Source organism: Carcharhinus amblyrhynchos, chromosome 1, assembly GCF_965287045.1.
Source record: "Carcharhinus amblyrhynchos chromosome 1, sCarAmb.v2.hapA, whole genome shotgun sequence".
NCBI lineage: Eukaryota > Metazoa > Chordata > Chondrichthyes > Carcharhiniformes > Carcharhinidae > Carcharhinus > Carcharhinus amblyrhynchos.
Genome location: NC_137324.1, coordinates 39914507 through 39933049, shown reverse-complemented (window position 1 = coordinate 39933049; position 18543 = coordinate 39914507). Strand labels below are relative to the sequence as shown.

The window sequence follows — 18543 nt, the reverse complement described above, 5'->3', positions numbered from 1 at the left end:
TTAAAAGACAGTTTTAAGATTGATTTTAGGAAACACTTTTCACACCAGTTAATATCTGTGTGGTGTTTTTTGCCCACTCCATATTGCCAAATCATCTTTAAACATCTCCCTTTATTCTTTTGACAATGATCATAAATGTATGCCATTTACCATTATCAGCAGAATTGGTTTTCTGTCTATTTTATGAAAACCTTCCAGAATTTTGGCAATCTCTCATTATATTTCTTAATCATTTCTATATCTGTCTCTAGTTTGAAACATAGAAACAAGATTGGCCATTCAGCCTCTTGACCCTCTTCTGTCAATCAATGAGATTGTTGCTGATCTGCATACCAACTTTGGTGAATTTGTATTAACACTCCTGTTGCTCAGTTGATAGCATTCTCGTCTTATAGTCTCAATATTCTGGTTCAAGTCTCACTCCACGGTTTGAGCACAAAAACCAAGGCTGGTACTCTTGAGGCAGTACTGAGTGAGCATTGCATTTACAGAGATGTTATCTTTTGGATGAGATATTAAACCACCTGCCTGCTCGGGTGGATGTGAACAATCCCATGGCACTAATTTTGAAGAAGAACAGGGGCATAATCCCTGGTGTTCAGGCCAATGTTTATCCTTCCACCTCCTAACTTTTAAAACATAGAAGTGCTGTGATCTATCTTATGTTTTTCTAAATGATCAAAAGTGTAACGAATAGTTAAGGCCCCAGAACAACCTTATAGGGCACCTGTAGTCACTTTCTTTCAGTTCAAGTGCACACCCATTAATCCACATTTTCTGTTTTCTACCTCGTAACTAGGTCAATAATTTGCCTTCAATTCCATCACTTTAATTTTAGCTAAATTCTTTTATGCAGAATCTTTTTGAATGCCTTCTGGAAGTCAGTATAAACTATCCATAGACATTGTCCTATCTACTATTTTAGTTACTCCATCAGAAAATCAAATAGGTTTGTTAGTGTTGACCTAAAAATCCATGTTGGTGCTTTTTAAGCAGTTCAACTGTCACAAGTGCTTAGATATAGATTCCAGTAACTTCCCCATGCCAGATGTTGGACTGACAAGACTGTGGGGCTGGGTTTTCATCTTGGAGATGGGTAACTCGAATCAGGATATTTTTTGGCTTGGTATACCTGCCCCCAGAAAAAGTGACCTGAATAGCGCGATTTTCATTCCAGTGGTTGCAGATGCAGTATAATGTTGGGCCTGCTGACCCTGAATGCAGATCAGAAGTTATCATGGGCTGCGAGTGCTCAGACATGGTTAAATGCAGAAATTCAGAAACTGGTGTCATTGATTCCCTGTTCCTCCGCAGGATGTGTTGTTGAAATCTTTGCAGATGTAAATCAATAAGAAATCACTGAATTGATGTGGATTTCCACTTTTTACACACTCTTCCCGCTGTAAAAATCTTTGAAAAAGTGAAACCTTGTCGAATAAGATGTAACTACTGGGCTTTTAACAAAGTACCTAAAATCATAATTACTGCTAAAAACCTCTCAGACTCTTTTTTTTATTTGAGCCAGAAGTCAATTATCTCCATTTCATAAGTTCCATAGATTTTTGAAATATAAAAATGTTGTTTAAAGTTTGTTTGATATTGCAGCTTCTACTTCAATTGTGTGTACATCCTAATCTTCCTTTGCCTTTCTGTAAAAGTGTTAAAAAGTGAATTATTAAAATCTGCTTTGCTGTTTGAAAGAATTTTTCATTCTCATTGGCTGCTTTACCTTTTTGATGACAATGCTGTTGCTGGATAGCACAGATGCCCTATAACCAGAATGTAATTAATATTGGGAAAAGTGAAATGCATGCTACAGATATCACTAGATCTTTGTAGGCAGCTTTTGTTTTGTTGTCCTTTGTCCGCTAGATGGCCTAGTCCTGCTCCTATTTCTTATGTTCTTATGACAATATCTAGACCATTAATAAGTAAGAAGTCTCACAACACCAGGTTAAAGTCCAACAGGTTTATTTGGTAGCACAAGCCACTAGCTTCTGCTGCACTGCCCCTTCATCAGGTGAGTGGGAGTTCTGTTCTCAAACAGGGCATATAAAGACACAAACCCTGTGCCTGTTGAGATGCCCTTACACTAACTTTATATGCCCTGTTTGTGAACAGAACTCCCCCTCACTTGATGAAGGGGCAGCACTTTGAAAGCTCAAGGCTTGTGCTACCAAATAAACCTGTTGGACTTCAACCTGGTGTTGCAAGACATCTTACTGTGTTTACCCCAGAACAAACCAGCATCTCCACACCATTAATAAGTGGTCAGAGGCAGAGATTCCCAGAAAAAAATTATCTGCAGACACAAGGTATAACGGTGAGAAATTCTTTCAGTATTTCAATATTCACGGCCATTTAGAGGAGTGGTGAAAGTCATACAGCTACAAACTGGTTCAAAACAAGATGAGCACAGGATAGGATGGCACAATGGCATAATAATTAGCACTGTTGCCTCATGACGCCAGGGACCTGGTTTAATTTCAGCCTTGGGTGAATGTTTGTGTGGAGTTTGCATGTTCTCCCATGTCAGCTTGGGTTTTCTCCAGGTGATCTGGTTTCCTCCCACAGTCCAAAGATGTGTAGGTTAGGTGGACTGGCCGTGTTAAATTGTTCCTTAATGTCCCAAGATGTATAGGTTATTGGGATTAGCAGGGTAGATATGTGGAGATACAGGGATTCCAGGTAGGATGCTCTGTCGGAGAGCAGGCTTGATGGGTTGAATGGCCTCCTTCTACACTGTAGCGATTCTAAGAGGATAATAAACTGTTTGAGTGACTATTTCCAATTGTTTACAAAGACAATGCAACCAATTTAGTTACCCAGAAGTATATTCCAGGTAAAATTATTTGATATAATTGAGCTGGAAATCCTAAATTGGCTTCAGAAGGCTCTAAAACAATAAAGCCCCTGGGTTAACCCATATTTACTTCAGAAAGTTAGTGATTGTGGAGAGATTTATGAGAGATAGTCAATCGTTACAATGACACCATTCTACTCTTGGCAAGTTATCAGTTAATCAGAAACAAACAAATTTGATATGCCTATGCTCCATTTCTGGAGAATATATGCCTGAATGTATTTATTCTTGTAAAGCAGTTAAGGAATGTATCTGTTCATGCTTTATAATATTATTAAAATCTGTCTCCATTGAAAAGAAGTTGAGCTTTATGGGTCTTTTAACAGTTGCCTCTTTTTAGAACACTTTGTATGTAGAAGATATGGTAAATATCAAAACGATGAAAAAGTTAATATTGTTTGGAGAGCTGATGCAAATGTGGTGGGCCAGAATGGCCTCTTTCTGTGCTGTAACAATTTTGTGGTTCTGAATATTAGCAGTATTAGTAAATCTATCTGTCGTTGATCTGAATGCATAACTTCCGCTCACGTATTATGATATTCTGCTCATGTATCATGCTCACGAAGATGAGTGGTAAAGCAAATTGCGTGGAGGGTGTGGAAAGTCTGCAGAGGGATCTGGATAGGCTGAGTGAGTGGGCGAGGACCTGGCAGATGGAGTATAACGTTAGCAAGTGTGAGGTTATCCACTTTGGCAGAAATAATAGTAGGAGGGATTACTATTTAAAGGGCGAAAAGCTGCAGCATGCTACGGTGCAGAGGGACCTGGGGGTCCTTGTGCATGAGTCGCAAAAACCCAGTCTGCAGGTGCAGCAGGTGATCAAGAAGGCGAATGGAATGTTGGCCTTTATAGCAAGGGGGATAGGGTATAAAAGCAGGGAGGTTTTGCTGCAACTGTACAGGGTACTGGTGAGGCCGCAACTGCAGTACTGTGTGCAGTTTTGGTCATCGCACTTGCGCAAGGATATATTGGCCTTGGAGGGAATGCAGAGGAGGTTCACTAGGCTGCTACTGGAGATGAGGGGGTTGGACTATGAAGAGAGATTGAATAGACTGGGTCTGTACTCGTTGGAGTTTAGAAGGATGAGGGGGGATCTTATAGAGACGTATAAGATAATGAAAGGGATGGATAGGGTAGAGGTAGAGAGATTCTTCCCGCTTAGAAAGGATAGCAGGACTGGAAGGCACAGCCTCAAGATAAGGTGGGGTGGGGTGGCAGTTTAGAACGGAGTTGAGGAGGAACTTCTTCACTCAAAGGGTGGTGAATCTCTGGAATTCTCTGCCCATTGAAGTGGTGGAGGCTACCTTGCTAAATATATTTAAGTCACGGGTAGATAGGTTTTTGACAGACAAGGGAATTAAGGGTTATGGGGAGAAAGCGGGAAAGTGGAACTGATCCACTTTAGATCAGCCATGATCTTATTGAATGGCGGGGCAGGCTCGAAGGGCTAGATGGCCTACTCCTCCTATTTCTTATGTTCTTATGATCAACACACTTAAGCTCCTATAAGAAAACAAAACTTTCTACCATGTTATTATGGTGTGCCTCTCAAGAGAGGGTCAGTTTGATCAGTATTTCTGAAACCTATATTTAAACATTTCAGGTGCTCGATTACTTGTTTGTCCATGGACGACTCTGTGAACAGGGCTTTGAACCAGCACTAGTCGAGGAAGGCCTGGAGATGTATCAGTGTTCAGAGCCAAAAGTGAGTCAATGTATTTCATGAACTGTGTGTTTATCTTTCATGATTAATATTGAATTTATCTGCATTACATAAACAGAAACCTTGGAACCAAATGGTTATTGGACTGGACTTGTCACTCAGACTGAGAGGTCAATTCCCATCATGGCGAGCCATAATACAGAATTCAATATATTTAGTAATTTATGGAATTACATCAGAAAAATAACCATGAAAAGGAACCTGCCCTCACTCTTTGGTCTGATCCGCTTGCGATCCTCGCCCCATCCTTACTACCTGATTGAGCTGATACATAGATGAGTCTGAGTATGGTTGGGCTAGAGAAAAGAGTGAAGCTGTAATGTTTAAGTTGTGAATGCTCAGCATATTGTAGTGGAGGTTCAGACCATTGGATACCCTCAATTTTGGAGACTGAAATCCCATGACTATCTTACAACTGACAATGATGCGAGATGCAAACGAAATAAGAGTGGAGTAACTTGCATTGGAGGAAAGGATAATTTAAGTAAAATAATGGAAGATCTTAGTGTATTTTCATGATGTCAGAATGTTCCAAAGCATTTTACAACTAACGCAATAATTTAAAAATATAGCTACTGTTTAAGCAAAATATGGCAGCCAATTTTCACAAATTCTCACAAACGGTTGTGTGATAAATGACCAGATAATCTGTTTTATTGATGGGTGCACTCAAGTGTCACAGTTCATACTGGCCTGGCACTTGAGCCCACAATCTTCTGACTCAGAAACAAGAATGCTATCATTGAACTAAAGCTAACACCAATGCCACCTACTTCTACCTCCTAGCATTGTCTCTAACCCTGCTGCTGCCTCAACTTGTGTGTTGCTGAATACCTTGTGCATTCCTTTGTTACGTCTAAACTGAACAATTCCAGTGTTCTCCTGGCTAGGCTCCCTTGCATCTTCCGTAAACTTGATCTCAGCTGCTACCTGTATCCTAACTTGCATCACATCCCATTCACCTATCACATTTTTACTTGATTTCTTCATGGTCAATTTTAAAATTCTCACCCTTGTTTTCAAGTCCCCCTCCCCATAGTCTGTCACTCTCTCTCTGTAATCTTCTCCAATTCTTTTGGACACACCCAATTTTAAGCACTGTAATGTTGGTGGCTGTACCTTTAGCTGCCTGGACCCTAAACTCTGAAATTTCCTTCAGAAACCTTTTCGACTTCTCTTCACCTTTTTAGATTCTCCTTTTATAAACTACCCCTTTTGAACAAGGGGCATAAACACTTGTGAACTCCTTGGGACTTTGTGTCTCATGTACGATATGATTGCAAGCTGTTTTTGCAATGAAGTGATTTGGCTCAGGTGGGGAAAGGGAACATAAAAAGCCCATTGAACAATTTGTATCAATATTTCAAGCTGTAGTCTTGCCTCTGCATTCTTGTTACCTTAAAGATTGAGTCTAATTTAAAGTCAGTCAGTTTCAGAGCAACATTAAATGAGCAGAGAGCAAGAAGTAGGTCACTTGCTTTGAGCCATTCATTAATTTATTGGTGTGTGTTGTGTAGAGATACTCAACTTAGAGTGTTACTCTTTTGTTAGTAACAGCTTTACATTGATTCAGAGAATATGTATGCATCACATGAAAAAGCTTGCTTAAGGGTAATGAACTCCTTTCTAAATATTAAGAAGCACATTCTTCATCTCATTGATCTAACTTTTTCTGTATTCACTAAAAATACAATAGGCATGAGGACAGATTTAGCCTGAGGGCAGGAAGGCTAAAAGGTAGGACAGTGGATGAGCAGTGGCAGTTGTTTAAGAAGATACCCAAGTCCTCAGAACTAATATATCGCAGTGAGGAAAAAAGATGGTAAAGGGGGGATAAAAAGCATCCATGGCTAAACAAGGAGGTCAAGGACAATAAACACAAAAACTAAGGTATACCATATTGCAAAGGCCATTGGCAGGCTAGAAGATTGTGAAACTTTCAAGCATAAACAAAGGGATGCTAAAAAAGTAATTAAAAATGCTAAGGTAAATTACAAAAGAAAACTAGCACAAAATATCAAGAAGGTTCTTTAGGTATATAAAAGGGAAGAGAGTCACTGGGGTGAATGTTGGTCCCTTGGAAGTTGAAACCAGAGAGTTAATAGTCAGGAACACTGAAATGGCAGAGATGCTAAATCAATAGTTTGCCTCAGTTTTCATGGTGGAGGACACTGCTACCATTCCTATAAGAACAGGCAAGTCAGAGGTCATAGAAAGCGTAGTACTTAGAACAATCAGCATCAATAGGGAAAAGGTACTCAGAAACTACTGGGATTGTGGGCAGATAAGTCTCCTGGGCCTGATGGCCTACCTCCTAGGGTATTAAAGGAAGTGGTGGCAGAGTTGGTGGGTCTGTTGGTTACATAGAACATAGAACACTACAGCACAAACAGGCCCTTCGGCCCACAAGTTGCGCCGATCACATCATCACCTACCAACCTACAGACCTATCTATAACCCTCAATCTCATTAAACCCCATATACTCATCCAGAAGTCTTTTAAAAGACCCCAGCGAGTTCGCCTCCACCACCACTGACGGCAGCCGATTCCATTCACTCACCACCCTCTGAGTGAAAAACTTACCCCTAACATCACTTCTGAACCTCCCTCCCCGCACCTTAAATCTGTGTCCTCTCGTAGCGACCATTTCAAACCGGGGAAATAGCCTCTGAGAGTCCACCCTATCTATTCCTCTCAACATTTTGTAAACTTATATCAGGTCGCCTCTCAACCTTCGTCTCTCCAGGGAAAAGAGTCCCAGCTCCCTCAACCTAACTTCATAAGGCATGCCTCCCAGTCCAGGCAACATCCTTGTAAATCTCCTCTGCACCCTTTCAATAGCTTCTACATCCTTCCTATAGTGAGGCGACCAGAACTGCGCACAATACTCCAAATGAGGCCTGCCATGGGTCTTATAAAGTTCCAGCATTACCTCCCGACTCCTAAACTCAATCCCTCGATTAATGAAGGCCAGTACACCATACGCCTTCTTGACCACCTCCTCCACCTGCGAGGCCAATTTAAGAGTCCTGTGGACCCGGACCCCAAGATCCTTCTGCTCCTCAACACTACTCAGACTTCTGCCCTTGATAGTGTACTCGTTCATCCCGTTGGTTCTGCCAAAATGGACGACTACACATTTATCCGCGTTGAAGTCCATCTGCCACTTCTCTGCCCAGTCCTGCATCCTATCTATGTCCTGCTGCAACTTTTGCCATCCTTCCAGATCATCCACAACACCACCGACCTTCGTGTCATCAGCGAACTTACTTACCCATCCCTCCACTTCCTCATCCTGGTCATTTATGAAAATGACAAACAACAAGGGTCCCAGAACAGATCCTTGAGGCACTCCGCTGGTGACTGACCTCCATTCAGAAAAAGCCCCATCCACAACCACTCTCTGCCTTCTGCAGGCAAGCCAGTTCTGGATCCACAAAGCCAAAGGCCCTTGGATCCCATGCCCTCTCACCTTCTCAAGAAGTCTTGCATGGGGGACCTTATCAAACGCCTTGCTGAAGTCCACGTACACTACGTCCACGGCACTTCCTTCGTCAATGTGTTCAGTCACATTATCGAAGAACTCAACAAGGCTTGTAAGGCACGACCTGCCCTTGACAAATCCATGCTGACTATTCCTGATCATGTCAAACCTCTCCAAATGTTCGTAAATCTTGTCCCTCAGAAGCCTCTCCATCAGCTTACCAACCACTGAGGTCAGACTCACCGGTCGGTAATTTCCCGGGCCATCTCTGTTCCCTTTCTGAAAAATAGGAACTACATCCGCAATCCTCCAATCCTCTGGAACCTCTCCCGTCTCCATTGACGACGCAAAGATCATCGCCAGGGGCTCTGCAATCTCTTCCCTCGCCTCCCACAGTATCCTGGGGTACATCCCATCTGGTCCCGGCGACTTATCTACCTTGATAGAATTCAAAAGTTCCAACACATCCTCCTCCTTAATATTCACGTACTCAATCCTTTCCATCTGCTGCAAATCCATAACAAAATCTCCCAGATCGGCTTCCACCGTGAATACTGAGGCGAAGTACTCGTTAAGCACCTCCGCCATTTCTTCTGGTTCCACACAAACCTTTCCCCCCTCACCTTTTATAGGTCCTATCCCTTCTCTTCTTATCCTTTTACCTTTCACATATTTATAGAAGGCCTTGGGATTCTCCTTAATCTTACCCGCCAAGGTCTTCTCATGACCCCTTCTGGCTCTCCTAATTTCCCTTTTAAGTTCCCTCCTACAGTCCTTATACTCCTCAAGATCTTTAACATCTCCTAATTCCCTGAACCTCTTGTACACCTTCCTTTTCTTCCTGACTAGGTTCAACACATCCTTTGTGCACCACGGTTCCCTCGACCCACCAAAACCCCCTCGTCTCATCGGAACGTTGTCATTCAGAGCTCCAGACACACATTCCTTGAATATCTGCCACCTTCCTTCGGTACTTTTCCCTAAGAACGCCTCCTTCCAGTTTATTTGTCCAAGTAACTTCCTGACTTCTTCGTATCTCCCCTTACCCCAGACAAACACCTTCCTAGCCTGCCTGATCCTATCTCGTTCCAACGCAATTGTGAAGGAGATAGAATTATGGTCACCATATCCAAGATGCTCTCCTACCGAAAGATCCATCACCTGCCCTGGTTCATTTGCCAGTACCAGGTCAAGTACAGCCTCTCCCCTCGTAGGCTTGTCCACATACTGCGTCAGGAAACCTTCCTGAACACACCTAACAAACTCCTCCCCATCTATACCCCTTACCCTAGGGATATTCCAGTCGATGTTTGGGAAATTGAAGTCTCCCATCACGACAACTCTGTTATTAAAACATCTCTCCAGAATCTGTTTCCCTATTTGCACTTCAACTTCCCTGTCACTATTGGGCGGCCTATAGATTACACCCAGCAAAGTTTTTGACCCTTTGCTGTTCCTAACTTCCACCCACAGAGATTCTGTAGACAATCCCTCCACGACATCCTCTTTCTCTGTAGCCATGACACTATCCCTGATCAACAGTGCCACGCCACCACCCCTTCTGCCACCCTCCCTGTCCTTCCTGAAGCACCTGAAGCCTGGCACCTGAAGTACCCAGTCCTGTCCCTGAGACATCCAAGTCTCCGTAATGGCCACCACATCACAATCCCAAACAGCTATCCACGCCCTAAGCTCATCTACCTTATTCACTATACTCCTTGCATTAAAATATATACACTTCAGCCCCTCAGTCTGGGCATTTCCCATCTCCACCACCTGTCTAACCTCCCTCCCATACTGCCTGCGGTCCTCCCCTACCTGGGAGCGAACCTCCTCCGTCCCAGTTTCCCCATCACAGTTCCCTCCCCCCATCCTTTCTAGTTTAAAGTCCCCCCGGTAGCCTTAGCCAGTCTTCCCGCCAAGATACTAGTCCCCCTGGTATTTAAGTGCCACCCGTCCCTACTATAGAGGTCCCACCTACCCCTAAAGAGGTCCCAGTGATCTAGGAACCGAAATCCCTGCCCTCTACACCAGTCCCTCAGCCACGCATTCACCCTCCACCTCATTTCATTTCTTCCCTCATTCTCCCTTGGCACAGGCAGCAATCCTGAGATTACTACCTTTGCTTTTCTCTTCCTCAGCTGCCTACCCAGTTCCCTATAGTCCCTTTTCACGAGTGCCTCCCTCTTGTTACCTACATCAGTAGTACCTATATGTACTACTACCTCCGGTTCCTCACCCTCCCCTTTCAGGATGTCTGGGACCCGCCCAGAGACATCCCGGATCCCAGCCCCAGGGAGACAAACCACCATCCGCGACTCCCTTCTACGTCCACAAAAACGCCTGTCCGTGCCCCTCACTGTGGAGTCCCCTATTAATACTACCTTTCTGCTTCCCTTTTTGATTTTTTGGCTCACTGGCTCAGCTCCAGAGAGCTGGCCATCGCTTCCTCCCTCAGATGAGCTGTCAAATTTCAAAATTCCCTGGACACAGGAAAGGTTCCAGTGGATTGGAAAAATGCTATTGTTACACCTTTATTCAAAAAGGGAGGGAGGCAAAATGTGGGAAATTACAAACCATTTAGTTTAACAGCTGTTGTTGGGGAAGTGTTAGAATCAATTATCAAGGAAGCAATATCAAGACATTTGGAAAGTCAAAACAGTATCCATCAGAGTCAGCATGGTTTTATGAAAGGCAAATCATGTTTGACTAAATTGCAAGACTTATTTGAGGATGTGACAAGTGAAGTGGATAATGGAGATCCTGTAGATGTAATATATCTGGACTTTGGAAAGGTGTTTGATAAGGCGTTGCACAAAAGATTAATTCACAAGATTAGGTCGCATGGGATTAGGGGTAATTTATTAGCTTGGATAGGTGATTGGATGATGGACAGAAAACAGAGTCGGGATAAATGGTTTTTTTTCTGGATGGCAAGAAATAACTAGTGGGATGCCACAGGGTTCGGTCCTTGGGCCCCAGATATTTACAATCTATATTAATGACTTGGATACAGTGATAGAAGACTCTATAGCCAGATTTGCAGATGACACTAAAATAGGCCGGACAATAAGTTGTAATGAGGAAATAAGAACCTTACAAATGGAGAATGAGCCAAAATGTGGCAGATAGAGTTTAATGCGGATAAGTGTGAGGGCATGCATTTTGGTTGGAAAAATGAGAAGGCAACTTATTATCTAAATAGGAAGAGACTCTGGGGTGCTCCGGTGTAGAGGGATCTGGATGCCCTCGTTCATGAGTCGCAGAAAACTAGCATGCAGGTATAACAGATAATGAAGAAAGTGAATGGAATGTTGATATTTATATCTAAAGAAATAGAATATAAAGGTAAGGAAGTATTGTTGCAACTGTACAAGGCCTGGAGTATTGTGCACAGTTTTGCTCCCCTTGAGGAGAGCTGTATTGGAAAGTGATATTGGAGGCAGTTCAGAGGAGGTTCACTTGATTGATTCCAGAGATGAGAGATTTGTCATATTAAGAGAGATTGAGCAGTATAGGCTTCATTGAAAATACAGTGGGGAAAAGTCTCTGGAATTTAGAAGAATGAGGGGACATCAAATTGACGTGTACAAAATGATAAAAGGGATGGATAAAGGAGACATGGAGTGGATATATCCGCTGGTGGGGTATTCTAGGATGAGAGGTCATAGTCTTAGAATAAGGGGTAGCAAATTTAAAACAGTTGAGGAGAAACTAGTTCTCACAAAGCTGCCAGAGTTAGTAGTAGAGGCAGGTACAATTTTGTCTTTTAATAAGCATTTAGACAGTTTCATGGGTAAGATGGGTATAGAGAGATATGGGCCACATGTGGGCAATTGGATTAGTTTAGGGGTTTTTAAAAAAAAGGCGGTATGGACAAGGTGGGCCAAAGGGCCTGTTTCCATGCTGTAAACCTGTATGACTCTAAAGGGTTGTGAATCTGTGGAATTTGCTACCCCAAAGTGTGGTGGATGCTGGGACAGTGAATAAATTTAAGGAGGAGTTAGATAGATTTTTTTAATGGGTTATGGGGAGAAGGCAGGAAAATGGGGATGAGAAGCATATCAGCCACGATCAAATGGTGAAGAGGACACAATGGGCCGAATGACCTAATTCTGATCCTATATCTTATGAACTTATGAATTATTAGTCTGGGCTAGTCTAACATCCGTCACTGATTGTTTAGTATTACCACCTATTCAATTTGTTTAAAAAATATAATGGAGAACAAAAAGCGCAATTTTAACAGACAAACAAGAATAAAATGCATTGATCTATGCTCATTCACTGTTAATTTTATGAAGTGAAGGCTGTTAGAGCCCCATTTATTTGTCTTATATTTTCTCTTTCAGACTCTGGAGTTTCTTAACCTCATGTCTAAGTTCAGAGAAATGGGCTTTGAAAGGGACGATATTAAGGAAGCTCTTGTTTTTCATAACAATGACCAGGAGAAAGCTCTGGACGACTTAATGACACGTGCAGGAGCCAGCTGAAGGCAACCCATGTTCTATCAGTGTGATTGAGAGTACAGAGGGGGAAAAAAATCATCCCGCGTACGATTCAATTTCCAGCTCTGTTTATACAAGCATGGCTGTATATTTCTTTCCTTTTGGACCTTTCTGTGTGGGGGGAGGGGGGTGTGTGGGGAGAGTAATCCATCATTCAAGAAACATCCCTTGCATTATTGGGAAGTCTAAGCAGAAGACAAGCTAAGTGCAAGATTACTTTGGTAGCAGTCTTAATATTTGACTTGGTTGACTCATTCAATGATCAAAGGAGGCAGTTACAATGTGGCTGAAGTACCCTCAACCAATCTTTTTGAAACTGTAACCACTTAAGAGATCAATTGAATCAGTTCATGTTTTACTTTTCTCTCCTTTGCTCCCCCATCCAATAATAGTACAAAAAGGTGCATCTTCCAATCTTGCACAGGAGTTTGGTTAAGTGTGTGGAAAAGCTGGATATTATTCCAAGGTTGAAGCTGCTTTATGTCCTCTGTCAAAGGCTACATTTACTGGACTGTAGGCTGTTGTAAAATTGTATTTGAATTAAGTAACCTATAGTGCAATAGGAATTATTAGACTGGGCTAGTCAATCATCTGTCGCTGGCTGGGTAGTGTTACCATCTATGCATTTTGTTTAGAAAACACAGTGGGAGGCAAAACTCTCAATCCTAACAGACAAACTAGGAAAAAAAAGCAAACCCAGCATTGATCTATGCTCCATCCCTGTATGGGTCTGTTTCACATAGGTTCCCTTATAGGAAATCTATTCATAGACTCTTAAAAGAATTGCAGCGTGAGGTGAAATTCTCATCTACTTAAGCACTTTCTTTAAATTGTCTTGTTGCCGCTGCACTTGTTTCATTTACACTGTTGTTGAATGTTACATTATGTCTTCCTCACTGCTGTAGTTCTGGAGTGTTTCTTTACTATTAATCTTCAATATTAACAGCAACAGATTATTTTTCTTTTAATTTTAGAACAGATGTTGCATTGTTCTGTATTGTAAAGTTTCACAAAACTTCAAACATCAGAAACATTTCTGAATCTTAAAGTTGCTTAAACAGGTACTAATAAAACCTTAAAAATGTGTTTGCCTTTTTGATTACCATTTTAAACTTATGATAGCTCTGATCTTAAATGATGGAAGAATTTCAAAATTAATGATGCCGTGAGTTAAGTTTCTGGATATTTTTCCCAAATGAACTTTAGTATAGGATTTGTGTCTCGTGTTGGCTGAGGTTTGCTATTGATGCAGTCCTCTTATATGGAATATAATTTTTAACTTGAGTTTTTAAAATATACTTGTTTATCTCCTGTGGTATTGCACATGAGGAATCATATATAGTCTTCAAATGAAATGGAGTTAAGAAGATGGGGATGATTGGAACAGAGTGTGTAAATGCAGTTCAGTCCCCATTTTAGTCATATATTGCATCCTTTTTATATACTTACAGTAGAAACTCCCATGCCCATGTCTATCGTTGAAGATGTTGGTATAAATTGACCTCTGCTGTAATTACATCTTTTTACCAGTGATGCTGCAGCAGCTTTCAATTAGGGATGTGTCAAGTTTACAGAAGTACCAGCAGTTCCAATTATGAATTTGAATATACCATTCTAATGGAAAAAGTTGACAGATGAAATGCATGCAGATATAACATTTCTAAAATATTCTTTATGCATTGCCCATTAACAATTACTAGTTCAAGTTAAACAATTAAAGTGGTAACATAGATGAGCCGGATGAATCTTTTTGGTTTGATTCCAATGAAGCTGGAAACTGACAAATAACCTCTTGCTACATTCTACAAATTTTGTATGTTTGAGACTTTTCCAAAGGAAAATCCTTGTTGTTTGCTCCGTAGTAGGCTTTTTAACTGCTGCCCACACCAGCCTCCTAAACACCACCTTTATACAAACTCTTGCTTATCCAAAAATCTGTAATCTAAATCCTACCAATTGATAGATTTTACTGAGCTTTACATCTGCTTTTACTGGGTTCTGCTTGAGCTCCACTGCCTCCTAATGCACCAAAATCCTTATACTCATTTCCAATTCCTTCCTTAGCCCACACTGTAGCATCTTTGAGTAGGGCCTTCTGGCTCTGAGTTCTTGTGCACTCTTCTTTTTGGTGTACTTCATTTGGTGGCAGAACTTTCTGACATCTAGTCCACATAATGGAATTTCTACCTTAAACCTCCCTTTAGTCTCTTTAAACATCTCTTCAAAATATTCAAACTATTGGTAAAACGGGATTTCATGTCCATGAAATGTGAATGTTGGAAGTAAATCATGAATAGAACAATTGAACATTACAACATTTATTTTTCCAATCAAAGCTAAACATATCAGTGTGTTTTGCAGATAAGCGTGTTAAAAATGGGTGTTTCAAGCAGTTATTGGAATTCCAATTTAAAATAATTATTATTTGAATCAAACATTTAGTTTGGGAAAATCGGTTTGCTTGGTACAATCCCTGTAGTGATCTTTAACTTCTGTAACTTTAAAAAAATTGAGTTTCAGTAACTAACTGGAAGGATCACATGCCAAGATTTTAAAGTTTAAGACTTTCACTGTAATAAACTAAAACAACATCGACTAACCACAATTCAGTAGGCAACTTGCACTCTAAACAACAGAGAAGATTCCCCCATTTAACTTTCAAAATACTGATAATATCCCTCCATGGTTATATTTTACTCTGTCCCTTAAATGGACATTTCATTCTCCAGGAACCAGTCCAAAGCTATGCTCAGTTGCATATGGCTTTCTTTCTTTCCAGCCAGATAACTTCTAATTCTTAAATTCATGGTGAAGGTTACCATGGAGATTCTGCCCTCTAGCGAAAGCTGTGGGAATATTCCAACCCTGTTTAAAATCCTCACAAACCTGGTCTCTTCAATCTGAGCGTGCGCTCTCACCTGCATTTTGTGATGAACAATAGCGACTATTCAATCTTTGATTTTTGCACACATTTTTGTGAGGTTCAGGGATATCTTAACGCGTAAGCTGATACTACAGTGGCTTTTTATGGACTCTTCCCCTCTCAAAGCCCATCTCCATGGCAATATGGATTGCATGGGCTTTATAAGCCAGTGAGAAATCGCACAACACCAGGTTAGAGTCCAACAGATTTATTTGGAATCACGAGCTTTTGGAGCACTGCTCCTTCCACTCACCTAATGAAGGAGCAGCGCTTTGAAAGCTTATGATTCCAAATAGACCTGTTGGGACTTTAACCTGTGTTGTGAGACTTCTTACTGTGTCCATTCCTGTCCAATGCCAACATCTCTACATCATGGTTACCTTATAAGTCAGGTAGAAATGCTGATTAACTATTTTACAAATTCCAAAACCATTCTATCTTGGAATCAAATAAGCAAAGTAAACTGTTTATAAAACCAGACATTCCTAACACCGCCCTGTGAAAATTGGAGACTAAAATTGTATCCACCATCTAAGCAGCTGGTTTGGTCATTGTTTACATGTGTGAACATCTTGCACCTTCTTCCCATGCTAAAATTGGCCCTTAGTGCCTTGAGATGTCTAGGTTAGGGGGTTTAGCAGAATAGATCAGTGGGATTGCAGGCATAGGACCTGGGTAGGATGCTCTTTTGGAGCGTCAGTGTAGATTCCATGTGCTGAATGGCCTCCTTCTGCAATATAGGGATTCTATGATTACAGTCTGAACATCACTGTCCCCTTGGTAACCAAGACACCCAAGATTGTTGTCAAGTAGGATTTGGGACAGGTGACATGACCCTTTTACTCCATTTTATCTTAAACAAGTCCCAAAACATAAAAAACATATAAACTTATTTGTAACAGCTCGTGGATTAAGATGTTTGAAAGCTGTTGCAGTACTTCAAGCATGGTCTAATCAAGATTTGATACAGGTTTAGCATAACTTCCCTACTTTTTAATTCTATCCCTTTAGAAACAAAGCCTAGATTTTTTTTAAATAGCCTTGCTAATCTGTGGTGTAACTTTGTGATTGATGTACTTGTACTCCAAGATCCCTTTGTTTCTCAACCCTACCTAGACTTGCACTTTCCATATAAGTGACGTCCCTATTCTTCCCACCAAAATGTTCTACCTCATGTTTATCTGTTTAACTTAAGTTCCTAATTATTTACTAATGTCCATCTGTAATTTGTTGCAGCCCTTCTAACTGGGGAGGTTCAGTAACACAGTGGTTAGCACTGCTGCCTCACAGTGGCAGGGACCTGGGTTCAATTCTTGGTTTGGGTCACTGTCTGTGTGGAGTTTGCACGTTCTTCCTGTCTCTGCATGGGTTTCCTCCAGGTGCTCCGGTTTCCTCCCACAGTCTGAAAGATGTCCTGGTTAGTGCATTGATCCAAACAGATACTGGAGCGTGGTGACTGCAGGAATTTCACAGTAACTTCATTGCAGTGTTAATGTAAGCCTTATTTGTGACTAATAAATAAACTTTAACCTCCACAATTTGGTGTCATGCAAATTTAGAAATTGTGATTTTGATTGCACAGTCTGAATTTGTCATGCACATTGTGAACCCAGCTGATCCGAGTGGAGCACCACTTTTCACCATCAGCAATCTTAAAAACTATCTTTACTGTCTTGAAGCCAGCCAACAATCCATTCTGCCACTTGCCCACTGTTTCAAGTAAGTGAGGGACCTTTTATCCCATCACCCTGGTCTGGATTTGTAGCAATACCAGAGCTGAAGGGCCAGTGAGCTGATATAGTGCATCCAAGTAGGTGAAAGATTTTTGGGCAGTGGATTAATTGTGGTGCTTGTACCAAAGTCCTAGGTTTGTTATGATGGTAACAAAGCTGAGGTGCTTCATATGGGTTTTGCTGCAATAAAACTACCATATATAACCATATTCAGTCGTATTCAACTTTGGAGCTGATGAAATAAGTTCTTGGGAGGCTTCCATGTTTTTAAGGTAAGGCTATTTGATTTCTGGGCACAGCTTGAAGAAACTATTCATACAGCAGTGCAAATCATGCTAGCAGAATCACTTCACTGAATAATAAATTTGGCTGTTCTCTCATTTTCTAATAGCTGATCTGTATCTCAGCTTCATTTACTCACCACTGTGTCATATCCTTTGCTTGCACAGTTAATAAAAATCCATTAATCTCACCTTGAAACGTCTTGGCAGCCACAGAGATGATGCCAACTTTCTGATGGCGTTGAAGGTGAAACCATTCTCTCCATCTCTGCCGTTAGTCTCCATCTCATCCCAACTCCCTTATTTCCTGTGCCTTCAATGCCCCCCTAATAATTGCAAAGTTTCTGACTGGCAGCACTTGGCTTTTGCTTGATATAGTTCATTTTCTCCACCTACCATAATGGCAGACAAGCTACCCTATCCCTGGGATACAGCCACACCAATTCAATCCAAAGGGCAGAATGCTAACTTCTCTGCCACTGCCTTTTATATACAAGCTAATGTTTTTACTCGCTGTCACCTTGCAGCAACTGCATATATGATTTATTTATTAGTTATAAGCAGGCTTACATTAACACTGCAATGTTGAGGCGCCACATTCTGACGCCTGTTTGGGTACACGGAGGAAGAATTTAGCATAGCCAGTCCACCTAATTAGCACATCTTTGACTGTGGGAGGAAACTGGAGCACTTGGAGGTAACCCACACAGAGATGGGAAGAACGTGCAAACTCCACCCAGTGACCCAAGCTGGGAATTGAACTTGGGTCCCTAGCACTGTGAGGCAACAGTGCTAACCACTGTGCTGCCCTGTTTAAGTTAAAACTTAAGTTTAAATTTTAAACTGACAATGCATTGAAAGCAGCTCAGAGTTTCTAATTTCAAACATCTGGTTTCAAGGTGCAGCTTGTATCTAGAAACAATGCAAGCTATTTGGAGTTGTCAGCTAGTGTCTGCTTTGTTGAGAGGAAGGGGGAGACATAGGATTTCACTAATCTTTCTATGGTGCAGTACACCAAATACAATCT

The 18543-nt window shown here is 41.4% G+C and overlaps 1 protein-coding gene across 3 annotated transcripts in view; it reads left to right on the top strand.

The window, feature by feature from the left end:
- The window catches only part of ubap1 (ubiquitin associated protein 1), a 61364-nt gene extending 47701 nt beyond the window's left edge, over positions 1 to 13663 (top strand). For all 3 annotated transcript variants that reach the window (XM_080213492.1, XM_080213412.1, XM_080213578.1), the window contains exons 6-7: positions 4467 to 4568; positions 12424 to 13663. In XM_080213492.1, coding sequence (XP_080069618.1) covers positions 4467 to 4568; positions 12424 to 12564 — 243 coding nt within the window. In that variant the 3' untranslated portion in view covers positions 12565 to 13663. The remainder of the gene's footprint in view (positions 1 to 4466; positions 4569 to 12423) is intronic.
- Positions 13664 to 18543: the final 4880 nt, after the last annotated feature.